The 27066-nt window shown below is 36.2% G+C and overlaps 1 protein-coding gene and 1 long non-coding RNA gene across 2 annotated transcripts in view; one reads left to right on the forward strand and one right to left on the reverse strand.

Moving 5' to 3' along the window:
* Positions 1-27066, forward strand: part of LAMA3 (laminin subunit alpha 3) — a 360924-nt gene that overhangs the window by 249350 nt on the left and 84508 nt on the right. The window contains exons 39-40 of the mRNA XM_007487607.3: positions 15774-15875; positions 19873-19956. Of these exons, the coding sequence (XP_007487669.1) occupies positions 15774-15875; positions 19873-19956 (186 nt within the window). The remainder of the gene's footprint in view (positions 1-15773; positions 15876-19872; positions 19957-27066) is intronic.
* Positions 1-27066, reverse strand: part of LOC103106794 (uncharacterized) — a 130099-nt gene that overhangs the window by 338 nt on the left and 102695 nt on the right. The window contains exon 4 of the long non-coding RNA XR_001628852.2: positions 15804-15916. This is a non-coding gene — a long non-coding RNA (uncharacterized LOC103106794). The remainder of the gene's footprint in view (positions 1-15803; positions 15917-27066) is intronic.

Genomic DNA, 27066 nt, shown 5'->3' on the forward strand with positions numbered 1-27066 from the left:
CTGGAGGTAGTCCAACTCACTTGACTTTACAGATAAGGAAACAAGCTCAGAGAAATAATTCAAGGTCATATAGATGACAAGTCAGAGAGATGGAATTTGAATCCATGTCCTTTGACTCCAAATTCAATGAGTGCTTTTTCTGTAGCCCTAATTATAGAATAGCTGGGACAATATGGTTTAATGAACAATCAAAGCCATTAAGAATAGGTAAGTTTTTAGGGACAGCTAGGTGTTTCCGTGGATAGAGAACCACAGCTGAGATGAGAAGTTCTAGGTTCAAATCTGGCCTCCCAACACTTCCTAGTTATATATTTATGATCATGAACCAGTCACTTAATTTCAGTTACCTATCCCTGACTGTTCTGTTGTCTTGGAACCAAAACATAGAATTGATTTTATTATTATTATCATGCAGAACACACTTCCATATTGGTCATTGTTGTAAAAGCACACTCATATATAACCCAAATCCCAAAATAAAATCCCAAATACACTGATATGAAAGATAATATGCTTTTATCTGCATCCATCTGACTCCTCCAATAATTCTTTCTCTGGAGGTGGATAGCATTCCCTTCATAAGTCTTTCAGTATTGTCCCAGATCGTTGCATTGTGGAGAGTAGCCAAATTTTTACAGATGATCATTTTACAATATTGTTTTCACTGTTACAATGTTCTCATAGTTCTGCTTATTTGATTCTGCATCAGTTCATGCAGATATTTCCAGTTTTTTTATGAACTCATTTTGCTTATCATTTCCTCTAGCACAATAATATCCTATCACCAACATGTACCACAAATTGTTCAGATATTCCCCAATTGATGGACATCCCCTCAATTTCCAATTCTTTGCCACCACAAAAAGAACCACTATAAATGTTTTTGTACAAGTAAGTCCTTTCCCCTTTTTCTTATTTCTTTGGGAGACAGACTCAATAGTGATATTACAGGATCAAAGGGTATGTACAGTTTTATAGCCCTTTGGATATAGTTCCAAATTGCCCTTCAGAATGGTTGGATCAGTTCCTAGCTCCACCAACAATACATTAATGTCCCAATTTTGCCACATCTCCTCCAACATTTATCACTTTACTGCCATCTTGACCAATTTGGTAGGTGTGAGGTGGCTCCTCAGCATTTTTTAAATTTGTATTTCTTTAATCTAAAGTGATTTAGAACAAATTTTCATGATTATGGATAGCTTTTATTTTTTTCATCTGAAAATTGCTTATTCATCTCCTCTGACCATTTGTCAATTGGGGAATGGCTTCTATTCTTATAAATTTGACTTAAGTCTTTATAGATTTTAGAAATTAGATCTTTATCAAAGAAATGTATTTAAATTTTTTTTGCCAGTTTATTGTTTCCCTTCTAATCTTGGTTACATTAGTTTTGTTTGTACAAAAGCTTTTTAATTTAATATAATCAAAAATACTCATTTTATGTCTTATAATGTTCTCTATCTCGTATTTGATCAAAAACTTTTCCCTTCTCCATAGATCTGGCGGTGAACTATTCTATGTTCCCCTAATGTCGTTATGGTATCACTCTTTATATCTAAATCATATATCCTTTTTGACCTTATCTTGGTATAGGGTGTGAGATATTGGTCTATAACTAGTTCCTGCCACACTGTTTTCCAGTTTTCCAAACAGTTTTTGTTAAACAGTGAATCCTTATTCCAAAAGCTGAGATCTTTGGCTTTATGAACACTGTTGCTAAGATCATTTATTCCTGAATATAGTGTATCTAATCTATTCCAGAGAACCACCATTCTATCTCTTAGCCCATACCATATTGTTTTGATGATTGCTACTTCATAGTACAGTTTGAAATATGGTATTGCTAGACCACCTTCCTTCATGTTTTTTTCCCCCCATGATTTTTCTTAATATTCTTGACCCATTGTATTGATTCTAAGATAGAAGGTAAGGATTTAAGAAATAAAATCAAAACTATGGTCAGATGTAAGCTTAATAAAACCACTTAAAAAAAAGAGTATGCAGGTTTTTGTACAGATACATATACCCAGGCATATGTCAAGTGGGAGAAAGATCCACGTTGTAAACCTTAAAATTCCTTAGACTTATAAATGTTGGAAATTTCACCATTGGGAAATTTCATACTTGGAAAATTTCTTACTGATAGTCTATTGGAATGTGAACCCCATTGGCATGGGAGGTTCCTCCTCCTCCCTTCTTAAGATTACTTTAGGACAGAAACCTTTTGCTGAACAATGGAAAGGACTTTGACCTATGCTTAAGCATAGAACAGGAATTTCTTTGAGTCATGATTGATTTTAGAATTGATACAATGGAGATACTTGGAATCAATCTCCACCCTACTCAGTCCTAACAGGATTGAGGAAGGGCTGCAGCATAGATCAAAATTTAATTATTCTAATCTCTACCCTACTCAGGTTAACAGGATTTAGGAAGGGCTATAGCAAAGGATCAAAGATTTAATTATTTGAAAATATGACCTTCAACAGATATGTGCAAAGCCAGAGACCTCTGGGCGGTCCTGGGTTAAGCTAGAGCCTCCATTGGCACAGGGAAATTGATGGACAGTGATTGGTAGATGGGAGAACTGAGAGGAGGGAACTTGGATGGTTTCCTTAAAGATAGAGGGGTCTGAAGACTCAGGGGTAGTGGTTGAGGAGTTTGTCTGAGTGGTTGGAGTGTGCTCTGAGAAGCTTGCTCTGAAGGAAGCTGAAGGTGGGGGCCTTTGAGACTGTTTCTCCATTTTGGTCATGTGAGTAATAGGGACTGATCTCTTTTCTTTGCCCCAGCTATCTGAGGGCTTGGGCCTTTTGGCCCAGCCTAAACAGAGGGGGTATTTAAGCCCTATTCCCTTCTCTCCCCTTTCGCTCTCTCTCTCTCTCTCTCTCTCTCTCTCTATCTCTAATTCCTTTCTTCCTCCTGTTTGTAATTAAACTCTATGAAAGGCTGACGGCTGATTTGAGTTTTCATTTAGGAATTACATAGCTGAATTCCTTGGTGACCTTAAATTAATATATATATCAGTCTTTTAAAGTGATTTCCTTGAACCAGGAGAACATTGTACACAGAGACTAATACACTGTGGTATAATCGAACGTAATGGACTTCTCCATTAGGGGCGGTGTAATGTCCCTGAACAACTTGCAGGGATCCAGGAGAAAAAAACACCATTCATAAGCAAAGGATAAACTATGGGAGTGGAAACACCGAGAAAAAGCAACTGCCTGAATACAGAGGTTGAGGGGACATGACAGAGGATAGACTCTAAATGCACACTCTAATGCAAATACTATCAACAAAGCAATGGGTTCAAATCAAGAAAACATCTAATGCCCAGTGGACTTACGCGTTGGCTATGGGGGGTGGGGGGGGGAGGAAAAGAAAATTATCTATGTCTTTAACGAATAATGCTTGGAAATGATCAAATAAAATATATTAAAAAAAAAAAACAATAAAGTGATTTCCTTGTCACATTGTGGCGACCACGAAGGGACAAGGAAATCACTTTAAAAGACTGATATATATATTTCCAACATTTATAAGTCTAAGGAATTTTAAGGTTTACAACGTGACTAAGTAGATCTTAGTGTGAGATTAATAATTCTTGCTCGTAGGTAATGGAGTCTTCCCAAAGGAGGTAGGCCAGGCCCTTTGCTCATGCCTTTAATTATACATTCCAAAAACTAGGTTATTTTAAAACTGTTACCTTTTGTCTTAGAATCAATAACATGTCCTGCTTCTAAGGCAGAAGGGTGATTAGGGCCAGGCAATAGGAATTAAGTGACTTCCCCAGGGTCTCTTAGCTATAAAGTGTCAGAAATCAGATTTGAACCCAGGACCTCCCGTCTCCAGCTTTCAATTCACTGAGCTAACCTAGTTTTTGGTTCACAGTAACTTGGGTCACTTCTGTCTGATATTTTCTTAATGAGTTTAGAACTGCTATTTATTTTCAATACATTTAGGTTTTGTAGGGATTGCTTCGTTGTATGTGTGGTTTCCATAAGCATACGCAAATATTCTATGGTTTCCTTACTTATCTCTATTGATAGTTAAAAATGGCACTTCACCAGAGGTCTAGAGAAGACAACAAGGAGTCTGAAATGCCAGAGCTCTCCCTGACTATGCCACTGACTTAATGTCTGACCTTTCTTTACTGCCATTTCAGGGGATGTGAAATAAGAAAGATAACAGTGAGATAATATTTGAAAGCAGCTAGGTGATGCAGTGAAGATAGAACGCTGGTCTTAGATCAAGGAAGACTTGAATCCAAATGTCTTGGACAAAATCACTTTAAATTCTATTTGCCTCAGTTTCCTTATCTGAAAAATGAAGATATAATAGCAACTATCTCCAAGGGGTGTTTAAGGATTGAATGAGATAATATTTGGAAAGTGTTTTGCAAACCTCAAAGCACTGAATAAATACTAACTTTTACTGTTAATTATGAAGCCTGCTGATCAGGAAGAAAAGAAGACCCCAGTTTTGTCCAGCTTTATCATGGCCTGACAAAGGATCAAACTAAGGCCATCTTTCTTTTCCTAGGGAGCTCCTTGCCATTCTTCACTCAGGGCTCCAATAGCTTCCATTAGAGCAATACAGAACTCCCTTTTTAATGGCTCTCCGATTATCCTGCTCTCTGTTCTGTTTTCAAGAAGCAGAGAGATTTTCCCACTGTTTTTTGGCTCGTGGTAATGTGAGTGACTTCTGTCTTATGTTTTCAAAACACTAGAGGAGAAAAGATTCTCTTCATGAAGTGCATGTGTTCTGGCATATAAGGCTTCTTGAGGTCTTGACCTGAAGGACTGGGCACCATTCAAAGAGATGATATATCAGACCGTTCCAAGCCCCTGAAAGAGTGACCTCATTTTATTGGGAACTCAGTGCCTAGGCTTAGATTATCAAGTGTACAATTTTTAGGTCACACTGCACAGGTTTCATGTTATCCCACCACCACCATATACACTTTTGACATGGATTCTTTGTACCGGATATCTAACAAGTGTTCATATAATTTCAAACTTCTAGTGATAAGAACTCATTACTTCCTAAGACAGCCTATTCCAATGGTAAATTGTGAAGTTTAGGATTTTTCCATATATTAATCCTCTTAAAATATAATATATATGAAATATGTCCTTAAAATACAATATAATAATATAATCTACTCTCTTGAAATTTCCACCTTTTCATCTGAATTCTGTCCTCTGAGTCTCAGCTATACAGACCTAATCCCCCTTCCACATATTCAAATATTTTAAATCTGTGGTCATATCCTTCCTCAGTCTTCTCTTTTCAAACCAGAAAGCCAGAGTATATTGGACTTTAAACACATAGGCAGATTAGTGACTAATCACTAGCAAATTAATGTTTTAAAAAAGAGCATCATTCTATGCCCAAAGGGTGACAAAAGACTGTCTTCCCTTTGATCCAGCCATAGCACTGCTGGGTTTGTACCCCAAAGAGATAATAAGGAAAAAGACTTGTACAAGAATATTCATAGCTGCGCTCTTTGTGGTGGCCAAAAATTGGAAAATGAGGGGATGCCCATCAATTGGGGAATGGCTGAACAAATTGTGGTATATGTTGGTGATGGAATACTATTGTGCTCAAAGGAATAATAAAGTGGAGGATTTCCATGTGAACTGGAACAACCTCCAGGAAGTGATGCAGAGCGAGAGGAGCAGAACCAGGAGAACATTGTACACAGAGACAAACACACTGTGGTATCATCGAACGTAATGGACTTCTCCATTAGTGGCAATGCAATGTCCCTGAACAATCTGCAGGGATCTAAAAAATACTATCCACAAGTAGAGGATAAACTGTGGGAGTAAAAACACCGATGAAAAGCAACTGCTTGACTACAGGGGTTGAGGGGATATGACTGAGGAGAGACTCTAAATACCAACAACAGGGAAATGGGTTCAAATCAAGAATACATGTGATAACCAGTGGAATTGTGCGTCAGCTATGGGAGAGGGAAAGGTGGTGGGAGGGGGGGCGGGAAGGAAAAGAAAATGATCTTTGTTTCCAGTGAATAATCTTTGGAAATGACCAAACAAAATAATGTTTAAAATTAAAAAAAAAAAAGAGCATCATTGTGTAAATATTATGCTCGGATGGTTTCCTTCCCTGTCCATTGTCCATTGTCCATTGTCCATTAAACTCATTAGAATTCCCCTGGAGAGTACAAAATGTTGATAATCATCCCAACAGATTCACATACCTTTTCCCACATCCCTCTTTCTTTTTCTCAACCCTCTCAAATCGCATTAGCTTCAAAATAGTTGGATATGGCTGAGGATGTTTGTTAGCATGAATTCCTTGTCTTTCCACGCTCCTGAGACTGATCTGCCCTGATTCATTATAGAGGGAATTACAAAGTATAGGAACCAATAAATAATATGATTGACTAGGATAGGAATAACTAGGACTTTTTCTTCCTACTTCTAGGGTGAACATTTAAAAATTTAAAACAAGTTAGCTGTTTAAGGAAATGATGTGTAGGAAAATTATAGGTAAATTAAGTTCTCTATGCGATATAATAGAATGTTGTACTTATTTTCCCTTTCTTCCTTCCTTCCTTCCTTCCTTCCTTCCTTTCTTCCTTCCTTCCTTCCTTCCTTCCTTCCTTCCTTCCTTCCTTCCTTCCTTCCTTCCTTCCTTCCTTCCTTCCTTCCTTCCTTCCTTCTTTCCTTCCTACCTACATTCTGGCTTGGAATCAATACTATATGTATTGGTTTCAAGGCAGAAGAGTATTAAGGACTAGGCACTAGAGATTAAATGACTTTCCCAGGGTCACACAGCTTAAAAGTGTCTTTAGGTCAGATTTGAACCCAGGACTTTCTATCTCTAGGCCTGGCTCTCAGGCCATTGAATCATCTAGCTGCCCCCAAATGCTTTTTCTAAAGGGAGAGGGCTTCTGCTGATCAAATACAAAATTCATTCTTTTTATAAGGAACCACTTTCATCTCAATCAGGGAAGAACAGTAGAAATGTTGGCAGCTCCCTCCATGTTCTTCTTGCAGTAATCCACTCACCAAATGAAATCATGCCCTGTGCTATCTTTCCTGCACCAATTGTGTCATGTTCTAGATTCAAACACTTTCTGATGCAAGAGACTTGATTATTAAATGACACTTTGTCATCAGTCCTTTGTTTTAAAGCTTTTGGAAAGCTTGTTAGAATATCAAAAGATGGAAAATGGAAGATGCTGCAGAGGATTTATTAAGGGAAGCAAATACAATAAAGTATCAGCCCAGTAAGATTCACTAATAGCAATCAATCCAGTACTTAGGAATTGGAATTCAGGCATTTTATAACTCCATAGATCTCTTCCTGGAGTTTCAAAGTGACCAGGCATAACAAAGACTTATACTATCACTGATTTGGCTTAAGATATTCCTCATCAACTGGAAATCCCTGATTCTATTCCCTTAGTGAATTTAGTATGCATTTACTTAGAAGTGTGAAGCATCTTATAGAGTGTTTCTCTTATAACCCTGAAAAGTAGATAGTGGAAGTATTCTTCTCAATATTTTAAAAAGAATTTTCTAAGAGGGCAACTAGTTGTCTCAGTTGATTGAGAGCCAACTCTAGAGATAGGAAGTTCTGGGTTTAAATATGGCCTCAGACAATTCCTAGCTGTGTGATTCTGGGCAAGTCATTTAATCCCCAATGCCTAGCCTTTACCACTATTTTGCCTTGGAAGTAATATGCAATATTATTCCAAGACAGAAGGTAAGGATTTAAAAAAAATATCAGAGTCTCAGAGAGGTCTAAAGTCACCCAAATGCAAGTCACAAAGTCAAGAATTCAATCCATACCTTGTGAATCCAAATCCAGTTGTGGGCTAAGGTTATTAATATGTGTAAACATGGTGATTATCCTCCCTCCCCTTCCTCATTCTCTCTTTATTCTCTTGATATATCTTCTCCCCTTCTTCTTTTAAGTGACCTAACCCTATTAAGCTGATTTAAGAAGCTCATTTAGAATAGCATTGCTTTCTTGTCTTTAGACTTTTCTTTAACTTAAAAAGATGGTGACTTCTCCTTTCCCTGACAAAGTAGTCAAGAACTGGAGACACAATACTGTCCCCTGAAATGCTTACATTCAGTTTTTGTTGACTTTATGTGATAGTGGGGCTGCTTTTGAGACAGTTTCCCCTCAATTCTCTTCTGTCAGACTCCTTTTGAGAATCACTCTGTGAGTTTTGCTTTTTTTAAGAAAGGACATTATCTAGACCAGGAATGACTTTGGGAAAAAGGAGAATCAAATGTATGGCTCTTTAGTCTCTTCTCAGGTGATTGAGTATAGTAATTATTTTGGATGGGGGTATATCTTTTCCTAGACATACAGGCATAACCCCCAAAGTAATCAATCTTCATTTTTTATTTTTATTTTTTTAAATTTTATTTAATTAGTTAATTTAGAATGTTTTCCCATGGTTACAAGATTCATGTTCTTTCCCTCTCCTCCCCCCATCCCCCTCACATAGCTGACATGCAATTCTACTGGGTTTTACATGTGTCATTGATCAAGACTTATTTCCATATTATTAATATTTGCACTAGGGTGATCATTTAGAGTCTATATCCCCAATCATATTCCCATTAACCCATGTGATCAAGAAGTTGTTTTTCTTCTGTGTTTCTTTTTCCCACAATTCTTCCTCTTTGATGTGGATAATGTTCTTTCTCATAAGTTCTTCCAAATTGTTCTGGATCATTGGATTGTTGCTAGTAGAGAAGTCCATTACATTCAATTATACCACAATGTATCAGTCTCTGTGTACAACATTCTCCTGGTTGGCTCCTCTCACTCTGCATCAATTCCTTGAGGTCACTCTAGTTCACATGGAATTCCTCCAGTTCATTATTCCTTTGAGCACAACAGTATTCCAGCATCAAAAGATACCTCAATTTGTTCAGCCATTCCCCAATTGGAGGACATCCTCTCATTTTCCAATTTTTTGCCATCACAGGCAGCACGGCTATGAATATTCTTGTACAAGTCTTTTTCCTTATTATCTCTTTGGGGTACAAGCCCAGCAGTGCTATGGCTGGATCAAAGGGCAGACAGTCTTTTAGCGCCCTTTAAGCATAGTTCCAAATTGCCCTCCAGAATGGTTGGATCAGTTCACAACTCCCCCAGCAATGCATTAATGTCCCAACTTTGCCATATCCCTTCCAACATTTATTATTTTCCTTCGCTGTCATGTTAGCCAATCTGCTAGGTGTGAAGTGATACCTCAGAATTGTTTTAATTTGAATTTCTCTGGTTAAAAGAGATTTAGAACACTTTTTTCATGTGCTTATTAATAGTTTGGATTTCTTTATCTGAAAATTACCTATTCATGTCCCTTTGCCCATTTAAGAATTGGGTATTGGCTTGACTTTTTGTACAATTGATTTAGCTCCTTATAAATTTGAGTAATTAGACCTTTGTCAGAGGTTTTTGCTATAAAGATTTTTTCCAATTTGTTGCTTCCCTTCTAATTTTGATTGCATTGGTTTTGTTTGTACAAAACCTTTTTTAATTTAATGTAATCAAAATTATTTATTTTGCATTTTGTAATTTTTTCTAACTCTTGCTTGGTCTTAAAATCTTTCCTTTCCCAAAGACCTGACATGTATACTATTCTGTGTTCACCTAATTTATTTATAGTTTCCTTCTTTATATTTAAGATAAACCCATTCTGAGTTGGTGTAGGGTGTGAGATCTTGGTGTAGGGTGTGAGATGTTGATCCAAACCTAATCTCTCCTATACTGTTTTCCAATTTTCCCAGCAGTTTTTGTCAAAGAGTGGATTTTTGTTGTAAAAGCTGGGATTTTGGGGTTTATCATAGACTGTCTTGCTGAGGCCACTTACCCCAAGTCTAGTACACTGATCCTCCCTCCTGTCTCTTAGCTAGTACCATATTTTTTGATGACCCCTGCTTTATAGTACAGTTTAAGATCTGGTACTTCTAGGGCACCTTCCTTCACATTTTTTTCATTATTTCCCTTGATATTCTTGATCTTTTGTTTTTCCAAATAAACTTTATTATTATTTTTTATAATTCAGTAAAAAAAAGTTTCTTGGTAGTTGGATGGGTATGGCACTAAGTAAGTAAATTAGTTTGGGTAAGATTGTCATTTTTATAATGTTAGTTCATCCTACCCATGAGCAATTAATGTTTTTCCAATTATTTAAATCTAGTTTTAATTGTGTGGAAAGTGTTTTGTAGTTGTGTTCATATAGTTCCTGTATTTGTCTTGGCAGATAGATTCCTAAGTATTTTATATTGTTTAGGGTGGTAATTAATCTTTATGAAAGGCAACTGGTATATTTAGAAAGGATGCTGAATCTGGAATCAAAGGAACAAAGGTTGAATCCCATTTCTTTGCCATTTGTGTCATCTTTAGCGAGTTATTTAATGTCTCATGTGTAAAAATAACTAGATAGATTATGGGATCCCTCTCATTTCTAAATGTATGATTCTATGAAATAGTCACTTGCTATGTATAAATTCTCCTTTTCAGAATATTGTTCCTTTTAAGCCCAGTCTTCTAATAGAAACATTTCCCACTAGGCTAAGACATCTGAGCATTTACAACTTGGATGTTAAAAAGGTTACTTCCAGGAAACAACAAATTGGGAAAAAATCTTCATAGAAACCTCTGACAAAGGTTTAATTACTCATATTTATAAAGAGCTAAATCAATTGTACAAAAAATCAAGCCATTCTCCAATTGATAAATGGGCAAGGGACATGGATAAGCAGTTCTCAGATAAAGAAATCAAAACTATTAACAAGCACATGAAGAAGTGTTCTAAATCTCTTATAATCAGAGAGATGCAAATTAAAACAACTCTGAGGTATCACCTCACACCTAGCAGATTGGCTAACATAACAGCAAAGGAAAGTAATGAATGCTGGAGGGGATGTGGCAAAGTAGGGACATTAATTCATTGCTGGTGGAGTTGTGAACTGATCCAACCATTCTGGAGGGCAATTTGGAACTATGCCCAAAGGGCGACAAAAGAATATCTACCCTTTGATCCAGCCATAGCACTGCTGGGTCTGTACCCCAAAGAGATAATGGACAAAAAGACTTGTACAAAAATATTCATAGCTGCGCTCTTTGTGGTGGCCAAAAACTGGAAAACGAGGGGATGCCCATCAATTGGGGAATGGCTGAGCAAATTGTGGTATATGTTGGTGATGGAATACTATTGTGCTAAAAGGAATAATAAAGTGGAGGAGTTCCATGGAGACTGGAACAACCTCCAGGAAGTGATGCAGAGCGAGAGGAGCAGAACCAGGAGAACATTGTACACAGAGACTAATACACTGTGGTATATTCGAATGTAATGGACGTCTCCATTAATGGCGGTGTAATGTCCCTGAACAATTTGCAGGGATCTAGGAGAAAAAAACACCATTCATAAGCAAAGGATAAACTATGGGAGTGGAAACACCAAGGAAAAGCAACTGCCAGAATACAGCGGTTGAGGGGACATGACAGAGGAGAGACCCTAAATGAACACTCTAATGCAAATATTATCAACAAAGCAATGGGTTCAAATCAAGAAAACATGTAATGCCCAGTGGATTTACGCGTTGGCTATGGGGGGTGAGGGGGAGGAAAAGAAAATGATCTATGTCTTTAACGAATAATGCTTGGAAATGATCAAATAAAATATATTTTTAAAAAAAAACAGGTTACCTCCAGATCAGTTACAGGTCAGAGGGCTAATCTATTGGTAAAGTCAGAGGATCATAGATTTGTGAATTGAAAGAATCATATAATTATATATTTAAAACTCCAAATCCAAACCCTTGATTATTCAGTTGAGCAGATGGAGACACAAAAGGTTTAATTATTTGTTTAAATTCATTTAGCTATTAAGTGTCAGAAGCAGGATTTGAATCCAAGTCTTACTCATTTGGGGCAGCAAAGTGGCACAATGGATAGGCTAAGAATTGGGAAGATTAATTTTTCTCAGTTCAAATCTGACCTCAGACACTACTTGCTGTGTGATCTTGAGGAAGTCACTTAACCTTTTGTGCCTGAGTTTCCTTATCTGTCAAAGAAGTTGGAGAAGGAAATGGCAAACTACTCCAGTATTTTTGCCAAGAAAACTCCAAATGGGGATACAAAGAGTCAGACATGATTTGAAAGACTAAATAACTTCTTCATTCCAACTCCCATACTTTATGCAGTATAGCAAGCTACCCCTCCTTGAGCTAGACCTATAAGAGACCTCAGAGAATCATAGTCCTTGTCTTAATAGTTAAACCAGTCCTCATCCCATTTCCTGTGCTTCAACAAATAGAATTCTGCTTTTTTTCTAAGGCACCTAGAATATATCCTAGGATTTAAAGTTAAAAAGGGACCTTAGAATTCATTTTATAGATATGAAAACTAAAATTTTCCCAATAGGCTGCTACTATAAATTTATAAAGTTATTGTTAAAATGTGAAAGCTCCACTGAATGAGTTTCTTCTCAAATGTTTCCATTGACCCCAACCTATTGAATTCCTATCTATTTATTAAAACCCAACTTAAATATTATCTTCTGCAGGAATTTTTCCCTAAGTGAATAATCTTAACTCCTTTGATGGCATATTGAACTTTACTTGTACCTCTTATGTATTGAGAGGGGTGGTATATTATAGTTTATTATTTGTATTATAGTATATCATTTTTGTGTTACATGCCCCAACTAGAATGTATGGTATATAAGGTCAGAGACTGTGTCTTGGCTAAATTTTCTACCTTCTCTACTTTATTTCTAATTGGAAGGCAGTCAAGATCACCACTAAAATTCATTGTGCCTTTGGCAGAATGACCTTAGAGGGCCATCTCATTCAATCTGTGCCAAAAGTAGAATTCCCACTGCCATAAATCTCCATTCCAACTTTACTTGAAGATTTCTACTGAAAGATCAAGGTCAAAAGGGACTTGTAACTACCCCTTGTTACATTCCCTCCTAATAACTATAAGTGTTGGGAAATTTTTCCATATAATGAACTTAAATTTATCTTGCTGGGTTTTCACTAAAATTATTCTTTGTTCTGTCTTTTGAGTCACACAGAACCAGCCTAAGATATCACATTCTAGTCCTTAAAATACTTAAGAGACATGTTTCATATTACCCCCAAGGCTTTTCTTTTCCTGGTGGAATTTTCCCAATCTCTTCAGTGGATTCTCATATATCTTTATCTTCTGTCCCTATAACATCCTGATTTTCCTCTCTGTATACATTCCCCCTTATCATTGTTTATCAGTTATGTGCCCAATATTCAAGATGTAATATGATTATGATAAATTTGATTGTGGCAAATCTGAAATGGCAAACCACCCTAGTATCTTTGCCAAGAAATTTCCAAATGGGGTCACAAAGAGTTGTACATGACCAAAATGACTGAACACACTATCTTTCTTTTATCTAACTATTCCTCTTCCTATCTCCTTTTCCCTCCTACTAAAAGGGTGAGATTGAAGTATCAGTTATTCTCCCCAGATCTTCTGTTTTATTTAAATGTCTACTCCTCTCCCTTATGTAAGGTAATTTTCTCTAATCTTCCTTTTCCTCCCTCCCCCAATATAGTTCTGGGAGTTTTCATTCTGAGATGACTGGTAGATTTTCTTTCTACTCTATTTTCCTATCCTAAGAGATCTTTTTACTTTGAAGATTTCTTAAACTATTATGCCACACCTTTTTTCTTTTGGTTATGGCATTCAGATAATCCAATGATTCCTAATTTTTTTCTCTTTAATATGTATTCATTTGGTTTTCCTATGAGCTAGCTTACATTTTCTTCCATTTCTTCAATTTTTTGACTTTGATATTTCTTGTTGTTTTATGTAGTCATTGGCTTCAAGACATTTTTAAAAAACTTTTTATCATATCACTAATTCCCTTTCTAACTCTTTCTTCCATAGCTCTTATTTATTTTCCAACTGTTTCTCTCAAGTTCTCTTTTTTCATTGACAAAAATATTTTTAACTAAAAAAGAGCACGAACTCTTGCATTGTCTTTTACAGGAATTCTGATTGAACTTGTGCCTAAGCTCTGTTTTTCTTTGAGACTTTGCTTTTGGAAACATTGTTTTTTTTTTTCCTGTGTCTTGAGCATCTCTCTAACCACAAAAAGCTCTTTATGATAAGATCCTTTTTTGTTTGTTTGCTTTTTCACTCTTCAAGCCTACTTTCTGAATTTGGACTTGATGTTAGGGCTAGGCTGTGCACACTTTTGGAGGGAAGGTTTACCTTGGCCCTGTGGCTGCTTTCTTGGGGAATTGAGTATTATATTATTCCAGGATTTCTAGGACAGCTTAGAAACCTGCAAGCTTTCAGTATTTCCTAAGTGGTGTGCAGAGTCTAGGTTGCTGCTCACCCTAGTCTCAGCTCTGTAAGTTCCTGACCTGGGTATTGGTCTGAATAACAGTAGATTGTTGCTGGACTGAGCCTTTATCAACTAGCTGGAAAGCTATTTTGGCTTAGAGTGACAGTATAGTATGTTCTCCTTTGGTCTGGGATTCATGCTCTATTTATTTCTCTGCTGACTATAGATGGGGCTAGACGCTGGAATTGAGACCTCACTGTTCCTCTGGGTCTGAGTTATACTCTTGCTTGCTCCTTTCACAGTAGATAGCCCAGGAAAGCCATCAATAGGTTCTGGTCCACCTTGGATCTCTGACCTAGAACCGGGTAGTGAACACCAAAGCTGCCAACTGGCATCTGCACCCTGCATGTGGTGCCCTAATATGTATCTGGAGCCACCTCTTGCCATGATGTGCATTTGCATTGGAATGCTCCACATGCTGCTATCCAATCCCAGTTCAACAAACCTCCATGTCTGTCTCCCTTAGCTAATCGGGGCTGAAAAAATAACTATTACTTTTTATTGCATTTCCCATCAGAATTCTGTTCTCGTACATTTTCTAAGTTTGTTTGGCTAGTTTTTCTCCTTTCCTCCTCTCCCTATGTCTTTTTCATAGTAACTCATCTAGACTTATACTTGTAAAAATGATTTTTTTAAAAAGTCTTACCAGAGGGCTTTCTATGTATTAAGTTAGTAGATGCAGCCAATTACTTTAGTCTGGATCTTTTTCTGGTCATCCCCTGTGTTAGCTATCCCTTTTATATTCCATCTTTACTCATAGCCTGGTCTCAACATCTATGTCCCTTCACCAACTTCCTGACATTTTTAGGAGACTGCAAGAAACTTGAGAAATTTGACTACCATGAAAGGATTAGTCAGACTCTTAATTTTGTAATGGATGTCTTGAACTCTGGAGATGCTCAGTAAATATGCAGTAATCTAAGATTAATTCCCAGGAATTTTTCACTTGAAGCTTCTGTAGCAAATTGTAACAAGTGTAATAATTCAATTCCAGAAACATTTATTAAATGCCTAACACATGTAAGGCAGTTGTGTAGGTTCTAGGGCTACAAAGATTTTTTTTAATGACCAAAAGGATTTTTAAATGACAGCCATCATGGAATGTCTGCTTTGGGGAAAGGTTTTTGATACTTATTTTTTGAGGGAAACTTAGTGCTTTATAGAAATTACCCAATTAGATGCAAACACATGGGCCAAATTTCTTAGAAAAGCAGTAGATCAAATGAACATTATAGGTTAATGGTAATAACAGAAGGAAGTCTTTAAACTTATAGAGATTGTTTCATCTAAAATCTACAGTCTTTTTTAGAATGGGAAAATAAAATATATTTGAATAAAGCATACGCTACTTTCCTTATTCATCTGATTTTAGGTTTCTTCGTATGGCGGCTTCCTGACTTACCAAGTGAAATCCTTCGGCCTGCCCAGTGAAGGCATGATGCTACTGGAGAAAAGACCCGATGTGCAGCTTTCGGTAGGTAGAGAATACTTCCATGAAACCAGGACAGGGAGATTCTGATTTAAAGAAACAATGAGTAGCATTTAAATATTTTAAATTAACTCTTTTAAAGATGTTCATAGGAACTATAAAAAGAAGAGCCTTCTTTCTGAGCAAACTCCAATCCCAACCTACAATGATTTTTCCTTTCCATGAATTCTATCATTTATGATAAACACTCAAGTTGTAAGTAACTGTGATTGTCAGTCATTGTCATCTATATCTATAGTTATGTATCTTCCTTAAATTAAATTTTATTTTTTCACTAGACAAGTATTTATTCTTTCCCTCCTGCAAAGGACAAATAAAGAAAGCAAAATTCTTAATAAAAATAGGCATAGTCAATAAAACTGGCTCCCTTATTGCTGATCTATATATAATTTGTCTTCAATTACAAGTTTCTTGGGTATAGGGTCTCAATCTTCCTCTTCTTTATTGCCTCCTAGAATCTTGTATTAGGGAGATACTCAGTAAATATTAAATAACTGAACTTCTGTCTTATGAACTTGATGCTTTTGAAACAAGTTGTAACAAGGGTAGTAATTCAATTCAGCAAACATGTATTAAATGCCTAAAACATTTAGAGCACTTGTCTAGTTATTGGAGTAACGAAGCTTTTTCTTAAATGACCCAGTCCTTACCCTCAAGAACTTTAATGATCTTAAATAAAATGTTTACAAGTCATCCTGGTACCTGAATAAGATTGAGAGAGAAAGAGAGCAGACTTATGTGACAGTTTTTTTTTTTCATACCGGCTTTTTCTCTCAAACACTGATTTAAAAAATATGCTTTGATAATTCATGTATATCCTGATCTAATTGCTTGCCATCTCTAAGAGTGGGATGGAAAGGAGGAAGGGAGAAAATTTGGATCTTATAATTTCAGAAAACGTATGTTGAGAATTGTTATTATAGATAATCGGGAAAATAAAATATCTTTGAATTTAAAAAAAAAAGCCTGATACTTTGGAGGTGGTAGAGGAGAGACAAGCACATGGCATATATATGCAAGAGTCAAAGTCAGGAGCTCTGGGAGCAAAGGGAAAACTCAAACAAGTAACCTAGGAAAGCATAAAAAGCCTTTTGGTCAGGAAGTGGTGAGGCACCTGGGTATTCTACATAGAGAAAGTGGTAGCCATGCTGAGTCTCAAAGGAAGATTCTGAAAGCTGGAGGTGGAAGAAAGAGCAAATTCAAGGCATGGATGATAACCACATGAATGCACAGAAGCAGAAAACAGCAGATCACTTTGAAGAAACAGATTGATGATTTTGGCTAAAATATAGTGTATTTAAATATTATTATTTTTTAAAAGGTTGAAGGCTAGGTTGGAGCTAGATTTTAGGTCTAAAAACCCATTTGGAGTTTTCTTGGGAAAGATATTGGAGTAACTTGGCATTTGCTTCTTCAGCTCACTTTACAGATGAAGAAACAGAGTCAAACAAGATTGATTTGTCCAGGGTCACACAGCTAGTAAATAGCAGCAGCTAGATTTGAACTCATAAAGTTCTTGAGCCTTCTTGACTCCAGCCCCAGCATTCTATCTACTGGGCCACCTAACTACCTCATCATATATATATATACACATACACACACACACACACATAACATGTATAGATACATAAACATTTATTCATATATATGCTTTTATTCCCATACACACATTTGTTCATCGATACATACATATAAATGTGTGCATATATAAATACATATCTTACATATATAAATCTTATGAGCATTAGTGGAGGTTTGTGAAAAGAAGGGTGACATGGTCACATGCATCTAAGCTTTTTCTAAGTTACATGTTTTATATAATGAGATAATCTCATGTATATGACAGACAATTTGGTTGAAAGTAAGGTTCTGGTTGTTTTCAAATAGTACCTACATTTTTATTCAGACAACCTAATGATGAACTATATTGCATTGATTTTATTTTTATTCATCCTGCCTGTACTTCTGTATATTCTTGGTGCCTTCCCATAGTAGATGCATGTTTCATTTTTCCCCCCAACACCTCATAAAGTATCTGACACAGACCAGGTGCTTTCAAAATGCTTCTTGAATGATGTGTTGTTTCAGCTGGTTTATTTGAAATGACAAAGACTCTTTGGAGATTACATTGAAAATACAGTGCATCAAGGGGGCAGCAAATTTGACTGCAGACACTTCCTAGCCTTGTGACCCTGGGCAAGTCATTTAACCCTCACTGCCTAGCCCTCACCACTCTTCTGCCTTAGAACCAATGCATAGTATTGATTTCAAGATGGAAGGTAAGGGTTTGGAAAAGAAAAGAAAGCACCAAGACTTTTGAAGGTTCAGCATTTGAGAGAAAAATCCAGTATGATAAAACTTGTATCATGAGTCTGCTCTTATCCTCATTCAGTTGCCAGGATGACTGATGCACATTTTGTTCAAGATCATTAATATAGCTATTTCTGTTGCCAAATGGCTTATTAAGTAAACTTGTCAGAGTTCACCAAAAGATAATGAAGATAATATTTCCTCTTTATTCCACCTTCAGAAAGGGAAAATAATTCCACTTTATGAGACGTTTACTTTGTGGCTTTGTTCCCAGATCTTATAAGTGAAAATCTTTGGGGAATACTCCTTAGAATTGATTTTTTGAAGTGATTTCTGGTCACATAGACTGCTCCCCTGTTCCTAACAAATGCCTGGCATCCAGATCCAGGGCTATGGCAGGCAACTGTGGCTCTTGCTTGAGGCAGAACCTCCCTTCCAAACCCTCTGTTTTTTTGGCTGGATGCTAGCTTGGGTGAAGCTGAGTGTGTGTGTGTGTGTGTGTGTGTGTGTGTGTGTGTGTGTCTGTCTGTCTGTCTGTCTGTCTGTCTGTCTGTCTGTCTGTCTGTCTACCTGTCTCTAGATGAGAGCAAAGAAGGGGGTTTGGAGCAATGCTCTCCTCTCCACTGCCAGCTTGAGAACTGACCACTTTCCAGGGGAGATAGCATTTTATGCCCATCCTTATGCTTCAGCCCCTCAGCTAGATGGAGAGAAATCAGACAGAATATCTTCCTACCCCACCCCAATGCAGACCTTTTTGCAATAAGGAATCCTCCCTCATCTCTTCTATAAATATACCTCTTCCATAATGTACATATAATGTTCATTAAATTCAAGGCTACATAGGCTATGGTCATCCTCCCAGGTAAAGCTCGATCAAGGAAAGTTCACTTCTGTCTGTGACCAATTCATAGCATTAGATGTCAGAATAATGTCCAGCAGTCTTATTCCTTCAATGATTTCTGATATATTTCTTAGAACAGATGGGCCATGCAGTGACTTTCCCCCTAAAGCTCCATTCCCTATGTCAATTCCCTATTCAATAAACTCCACCTATTCTTTATTGCCTCAAAGATCAAATAGGGACTCCTCTTTGGGGAATTTAATGCTTTTTTTCTACCTAGCTCCAATCTTCCTTTTAAGCCTTATTATGCACATTCTAAGATCCAGTGAAAATGATCTTCTTACTGTTCCTCATATATGACACTGTCTTCCTTTTGTATGAGCATGGAAGGTACTCCCTACTCCCTTACACTCATTTGAACCCCTTATTTTCTTCAAAGCTCAGCTCAAGGATTCTCTTCTACCCAAAGCCTTTCTTGTTTCTCCCTGCTTCTAGTGCTGCGCCTCATTGAATTTATGGGAAAAATGTTTTGAGAATATTCTTCAATATGTATGTTATTTCTCTTGATACACTATAAGCTCTTTGCAGGCAGGGACCATTGCTTAGTTCTTTTTGTATTTCTAGTGCCTAGCACAATATCTGGCACAAAGTAGATGCTTAATAAATTCTTATTTTATTGACTATTGATATAGTTTATATCTCTATAATTTAATGATATAATATTTGTTCATAGTGCTCTACTGAACATTTGCATTAATTTTTTGCTTTGACCAATTATGACTCTTTTAATGTTCCACTCAAATACTAAAGCATTAGTTTATCTTTAAATAGGGTCAGCAAATGACTATTGTCTACATGGACCCAAATAACCCTCTGCCAGACCGACGGTATTATGGACGGGTCCAGCTGGTTGAGGTAAGGAAAAATATGAATGAAAATGGCATAAGGCTTTGCATCTTAGGTGTGAGTCATGTGGCGACACTTGGAGAAAGTGCCAGAAAGATGTGGAGCCAGGAGAACCTCAATTCACATCTGGCTCCAGATACTTAATAGCTATCCTATGTGACCCTGGGTAAGTCAATTAACTTCTATTTGCCTCAATTTTCTTATTTGTAAAATGAGGATAATAATTTCAAGTGCTTGGTACATGGTAGGTGCTATATGAATATTAACTATTAATGCTTATTATTGAATGCCACTTCATTTTTAGCATGTCTTACCCTACTGCATTTAAAAACACAAATATGAAACTATAAAGCATTTTATCATAAAATAATAGAATGTTGAAAACAAAGACAAGTAAGATTTTATAAATCCATAGAAAGATGCATCAAAACATTCTTCTTCTTTCTCCTCTCCCTCCTACTCCTTTTGATTCCAAGACAGAAGGTAAAGGGTTTTCAAAAAAGAATTTCAAGCAATTGCATAAATATAAATATGAATTGAATTCTTTTTTTGTTAGGCTTCTTGGTTTAATTTTTAGTACTTGGGGGGAAAATATAAAGTGGTTTCCTTAATACTAATACTCTGCCTGCCTCTGGAGGTCACAAAGATTTTGCTCATATGTTAGGAGTGCTTGTGTTCAAATACAAAGACCTAAATTCAAATCCTGGCTCTCTTTCTTACTACCTGAGACTTTTGGCAAATCACTTAACTTTTGGCCTCAGCTTCCTAATCTACTAAATAAGGAGGTTGCACTGAATAAGGGGTTCTCAACTTGTTTCTGTGTCATGGATCCCTTAGAAAGTCTGGTGAAACCGACAACACCCCTTCTTGGAATTATGTTTTTAAATGCACAAAACAAAATAAAGAGAATTACAAAGAAAACCAATATTTAAGAACAGGTGCCTGGACTCCAAGTTAAGAATCCCTGAGATAGAAGCTTTCTAGGGTCCCTTTGAGGTCTAAACCTATTAACATGAAACTTTACCTATACATTTTATAAGACTGTTATTTGAAACAATATTGCTGATTTATAGTACCATTAGAGCAAATTAGTTTTGGATAAATATATGGCAGTGATGTATGTTCACATTTTGATATTCAATATCTAAAATTGAGTGAAAAACATTTTCATGATTTTTATTTAACCTCTTAGCTGCAAAGATTTGTTAGAACAAAAATGAAGTTATTAAATATAATATGAATCTTATTCTTAGAGGTTATCATCCAACATGCCAGGCTTTCAGTATAACATTGTTCTTACAGTTGACTCTGATAGAACAATTTACAGATGAAAGCATTTTACGAAAAGAACATTTGGGTCACTTTTCTAACTAAACCTCCTTGGATATAAGGCAGGTCAGCCTTAATGTGAATTCTGCAATATAACAATTAGTGTCTTTTCATTACTTGTTTATTTTATTTTAGTTTCTTAAGTGCATTTGTCTTCTTTTTCCTTATAAAGATATAAAAAAATTACATGTACATTTTTGTTATTTAACATCAATGAAACAAATGTTTTCTTTGCTTATAAAATTTTACAGTCCTTTAAAAAAAGTTGTGCAGATAGCAGTTTGAGTGGATTGGTTGAATTCTCTTGAAGCCGTTAGGCATTTAAAAATGTTATCATTCAAACAAGCCTTGAACTCAAACTCAAGGATTACCTTTTGTTCATATGAATTCACTTTCAATTTACCTGTGTGATAGTACTGCCCCTCTCCCCATCTGGTTGTCTCTTTCTGATAGAAGTAGGTAATACTTACATTATTTATATAAGAGAGAGAGAAGGAGGGAGAGAAATTTTGCTGAATTAGAAACATTGACATAGAATCGGAAACATGGATATTAATCTGAGCACACAGCCTTATCAACACTGGCACTAGTCTTCCAGTGTCAGAACTCAGTGCTAAAGATACCAGCTAAGGAAAAGTCTTTTTGTTTTAAGATGCAAAAAGGAGAAAACCTCATTTAGCCAAAAAAGAAATTTTTCTTGTCACTTCAAGTGGAAGCACTCCTATTATTGAGCAAACCTACTTGCTGATAGGTAGCAAATCATCTTGTTTAGGAATAAAACCAAATGGGAGACATTCATTATTTATGTGGTCAAATTGTGGTCTATCTCACAGCTGTGAAAGAATATTTTTGCAAATCCTTAAATTAGATATGGATGCATTAGAGACATTCTCATGAAATGAAAGGTCAAGGTATACTATAAGACCTTGTTGGCGAACCTATGGCTCTCATGCTGGAGGGGACTGCTTCCCCTCCCTCTCCACACACTCCTGAGGACATTTCTCATATCACCTGCCCCTCTGCCTAGCAACCCAATGGGAGTATTTTCTCTCTTATCTGTCTAGGGTAAGGGAGTGGTGGGGAGGCAAAGCTCACATATAGCATGAGGGTTGTAGTTTGGTTGCTGAGTCTCTAAGGTCTCTAAAAGGTCCACCATCACTGCTATAAGAAATGTCTTACTTAATAAGAGTAATAATAACCAACATTTACATAATAGTTATTATGTACTAGTCACTGTAGTAAGGACTTTACAAAGATCTCATTTGGTCCTAACAACAACCTTGGGAAATAAGTATTATTATTATTCCCATTTTGTGAATGAGGAAAGGCAAAAAGAGGTTAAGTGACTTGCCCAGTGTCACATAGCCTTTAAATGGCCTTGGACTCAGTTCTTCCTGATTCCAAGACCAGTGCTCTATGCACTGACATAAAGGGGTCCTTTTCTCATAACTTCCCCAGCTAGGTAAAATGATAGACTTGGGGTCTGGAAGATCCCATAGTTTATAATCCTACCTATAACCAGGTCTAATCACTTACCCTCTTTCAGTCTCAGTTTCTTTAGCTGTAAAATGGGGGCATTAAACTTGATAACTTCTAATGTCTCTTCCAGCTCTAAATCAATGATCCTATGATCCTTCTGACTCATAACCAATTCTTCTACAACTTTAATCACTGGCCAATCATCCTTACTCTTTTCTGCTCTCTAATTGTTTCCTCTGCCTTTTCTGACATTTAAGCTTTTTTCCGTATTCTTTTGGAAAAAGCCAATTACTTAAGTGGGTAGCATTGTACCTAACACATTGTACCTATCACCTAACTCAGTAATGAAAGCACAGGATTAAGAATAAGATGACTCGGGTACTAGTTCTGTTTCTGGAACTTACTACCAATGCAAATATTGGCATGTAGTTATCCTTTATGCATCTCAATTTCTTTGTCTATAAAATGGGACAGATGAAGGATTATTTCTAAAGTTCCTTATTATTCTTGCCATTCTACTTCTCCTTTAATAAATTCTTACTCTTCTGTTTCCCTTTTATGGTTTTTTAAAAAATCTGTCTAGTATTACAATTAAAACACTTGAGAAACTGATTTTGGGATAAGAATATCAACTTATTGATTAGGCTGGCATTTAGCCAATGAATTAATAAATCAGTAATCCTCTCTGATGATCAAAGTCAAGGCAGTTCCTTCATGCTGGTCTTTAAATACAGTTTGGGAGCTTAGTCCTTCCCTTGAGTATCCAAAGACATCTCAAATCAGTAAATAGCTAATGAGGAGGTAGACTCAAAGACTTCAACTCTTCCCTCTTTACTTCATCCCAGAGTAGGTGAGTCTTTGCCCAATTAAGGAAAATTCCAGGAAAATGACTGACCACCTTACTTCCAAATGGGTCAAAGGGGAATCAAGATGGTGGCTTAGTAACAGCAAAAGCCTATACCACTCTGACTATCCTTCCATATCAGTCTTTTAAAAATGTTTCAAAAAGATAGGAATTCAAATAGCAAGGTGGGCTCTCCCACTGAACACAACTTGAAACAAATTCAAAAAATAAAAAAGAGAATTGGTCTCATGCTATGGAAGAACTCAAAAAGGAATTTAAAAATCAATTAAGACATATTGAAGAAAATGGGGGAAAAGAAATAAAAGAAATGCCATAAATGTCCAAATGACAACTTCTAAGAATATTATAACCAAGTTCAAGATCTCCCAGGAGTTAAATGTATGGTTGGACTGAATATATTTAATTGGTTGCCTGGAATTTAATTACTAAATCCCAAAAGTGAATTACTAAAGTCAGAATGGAATTTATGGTAGTTTCTTTTACAATAGAGGGAAATATTAAGGAAGAGAGAAAGAGAAAAAAAAGGAGAGAGAGAGCTCCAGCTTCCCCTGAGCCAGGTAGGAATTCTAAGGCCCCAGCAAGGGGAAAGGAATCTCAAGATGATGGGCCTCTTCTTGAGGCTGATGCCTCCAGAAAGGCCAAGGAAAGGAACTCAGCCTTTACACTCACCACATGTCAGTTCAATCAGCAGATTCTTTATCACCCTCAACTCCAATAGAAGTGTTTCTTATGACAGGCTTCACTCCAAGTGTGTCTCTTTCAAACTCCCAGAAGACCCCCATTCAGGCCCTTGTCTCTTTCTTTTAAAGACCTTTTTTCTTATGTCACTTCCCCTAATTCCACATCTACCAATCACAGCTGATGCTCTGCTCTAGGACTGCCCAGAAGGCAGTTAGTCGATTCTAATTTGTTACCCATTTGCACATGTGGGTCACAGACCTCCCACTTCTTGATTAAGTGGGATATTTACACCTTTGGTGATTGGATCTAACATGGGCAGATCTTCCCACTCAATTTTAAGTATTGTGTTTGCATTTGGGGGGATTAAAGTCTAAAAAATGGACAGAGGATTACAATTTAATCTTCAGAATCAAGGAAGAACTAAGTATCTTCATTGTTACAATCAGGGGAGAGCCAAATCTAATCTTCACACAGGCCAAGGAGAAATTTCTGCAAACAGCCAGACAGAAACAATTCAAATGTCATGGAACCCCAGTCAAAATTACACAGGATCTGGCAACTTCCACTTTGAAGGACTGGAAGGCTTAGAATATGATATTCTGAATCACCTACCCATCAAAACTGACTATATTCTTTCATGAAAAAGTATGGTCATTTAATAAAATGGAAGATTTCCAAGCTTTCCTTAAGAAAAGACAAGACTTAAACAAAAAATTTTATGTCCAAATACAATTCAAGAGAAACATAAAAAGGTATATAAGAAAGAGAAAAAAATTCAAGGGCTTCAAATTGTTTGTATTCCTTTATGGAAAGATATGTATAACTTTTAAAAATTGTTATCATTTTTATAGTAGCTAGAAGTATACATAGACAGAAGGTATGATTAGTAAGCTGTTTAGGATATGTTAAAAAAAACCTAAAAGTGCAAAAAAGGATTGCACTAAGAGGAATGGAAAGAAAAAAGTAAAATGGAGTAAATTATATCACATAATGAGGTGTGAGGGAGTATCTTGTAACAAGGGAGATGAGAATGAGGATGGTGAAGGGTAAATCTTACTCTCATTGAAATTGGCTCAGAGAGGGAAGAACAGCCAGATTCACTGGGGTATAGAATCCTATCTTACCCTATAGAATAATAGAAGACGATTAAAATAGGAGGTGGTGGGGAAGGGAGAAATATAAGGGAGTGAGAAGTTGGGGGAGGGTGATTAAAAGATCCTATAGAGAAATAGGAGGGGAACAAGAAGGGAGATGGTGGGAAGGAGAGTAATATAAGAGAGGGGAAAGAGGAAGCTAAGCTAAAGCAAAACACTAGAGTGGAGGGAAAGAGTAAAAGAAGAAAGGTTAGGATTAAAAGAGGAAATCAAGTTGGAAGGCAATACACAGATGGTAATCATAACTATGAATGTAAATGGGAAGTGGATAGTAGAATAAATTAAAAACCAGAATCCTACCATGTATTGTTTACAAGAAAAATGTTTGAGACAGATAGACATACATAGAGTAAAGATAAGAGGCTAGAACAGAATCTATTGGGCTTCAACTGGGACAAAAAAGGCAGAAGTAGCAGTCATGATCTCATACAAAGCTAAAGCAAAAATAGATTTGATTAAAAGAGATAAGGAAGGTAATTACATCTTGATAAAAGGCAGTATAGACAATGAAGAAAGAGAAATTCTTAACATATATGCACCAAATAGTATACCATCCAGATTTTAAAAGGGGAAACTAAAGGAGCGTAAGGAGGAAATCAATAGTAAAACTATACTAGTGGGGGACCTCAACCTTCCCCTATAAGAACTAGATAAATCAAACCAAAAAATAAATAAGAAAGAAGTAGGGAAAGTGACTGAAATTTTAGAAAAATTAGAGTTAATAGATATCTTGAGAACATTGAATAGGGATATAAAGGAATATACCTGTTTTTCAGCAGCACATGGTATATATACAATGATTGACCATGTACTATGTTATAAAAACATCACAACCAAATGCAGAAAAGCAGAAATAATAAATGCAACCTTTTCAGATCATAATGCAACAAAATTATCATCAATAAGAGTTCATAGATAGGCAAATAAAATTAATTGGAAACTAAATAATTTAATTCTTCAAAACTGGTAAGTTGAAGAACAAATCATAGAAACATTCACTGATTTCATTGAAGAGAATGACAATGAGGAGATGACATATCAAAATTTATGGGATACTGCCAAAATAGAGAAAAAGTAGATCAATGAATTGGGCATGCAACTAAAAAAACTAGAAAAAGGACAACTTTAAAAATCCCAGTTAAAGACTAAATTGGAAATCCTAAAAATCAAAGGAGAAATTAATAAAGTTAAAAGTAAAAACTATTGAACTAATCAATAAGAGTGGGAGCTGGTTCTAGCAAATGGGTCAAAGTTTTCCATTGCTGATCAGCTCTGTTTTCAAATACCTTTAATTGTTTCAAGGTCTTATAAGAAAAATAAAAGGTCCTAGCCCAGTTTAAAACCTGGGAGTAACCTTAGCCAGAAAACAACCTGTTTCAGACTGACCTTAAAAGGCTAATATTGGAATGATTTCACATAGAAACATTATTTAAAAATATATATTTCATTATTAATTTTCTCCACAAGATCAATAGCTCCCAAACTTTGGTCTTAGGATCCCTTAAAATTATAGAGAACCCCAAAGAAACTTTATGTGAATTATATATATCTATATTTACCCATTTAGAAGTTAGTAGTAGTTTTTCATGTTTTATGAAAATAGCTTTGACC

The sequence above is a fragment of the Monodelphis domestica genome, chromosome 3 (genome assembly GCF_027887165.1).
Source record: "Monodelphis domestica isolate mMonDom1 chromosome 3, mMonDom1.pri, whole genome shotgun sequence".
Classification (NCBI taxonomy): Eukaryota; Metazoa; Chordata; class Mammalia; order Didelphimorphia; family Didelphidae; genus Monodelphis; species Monodelphis domestica.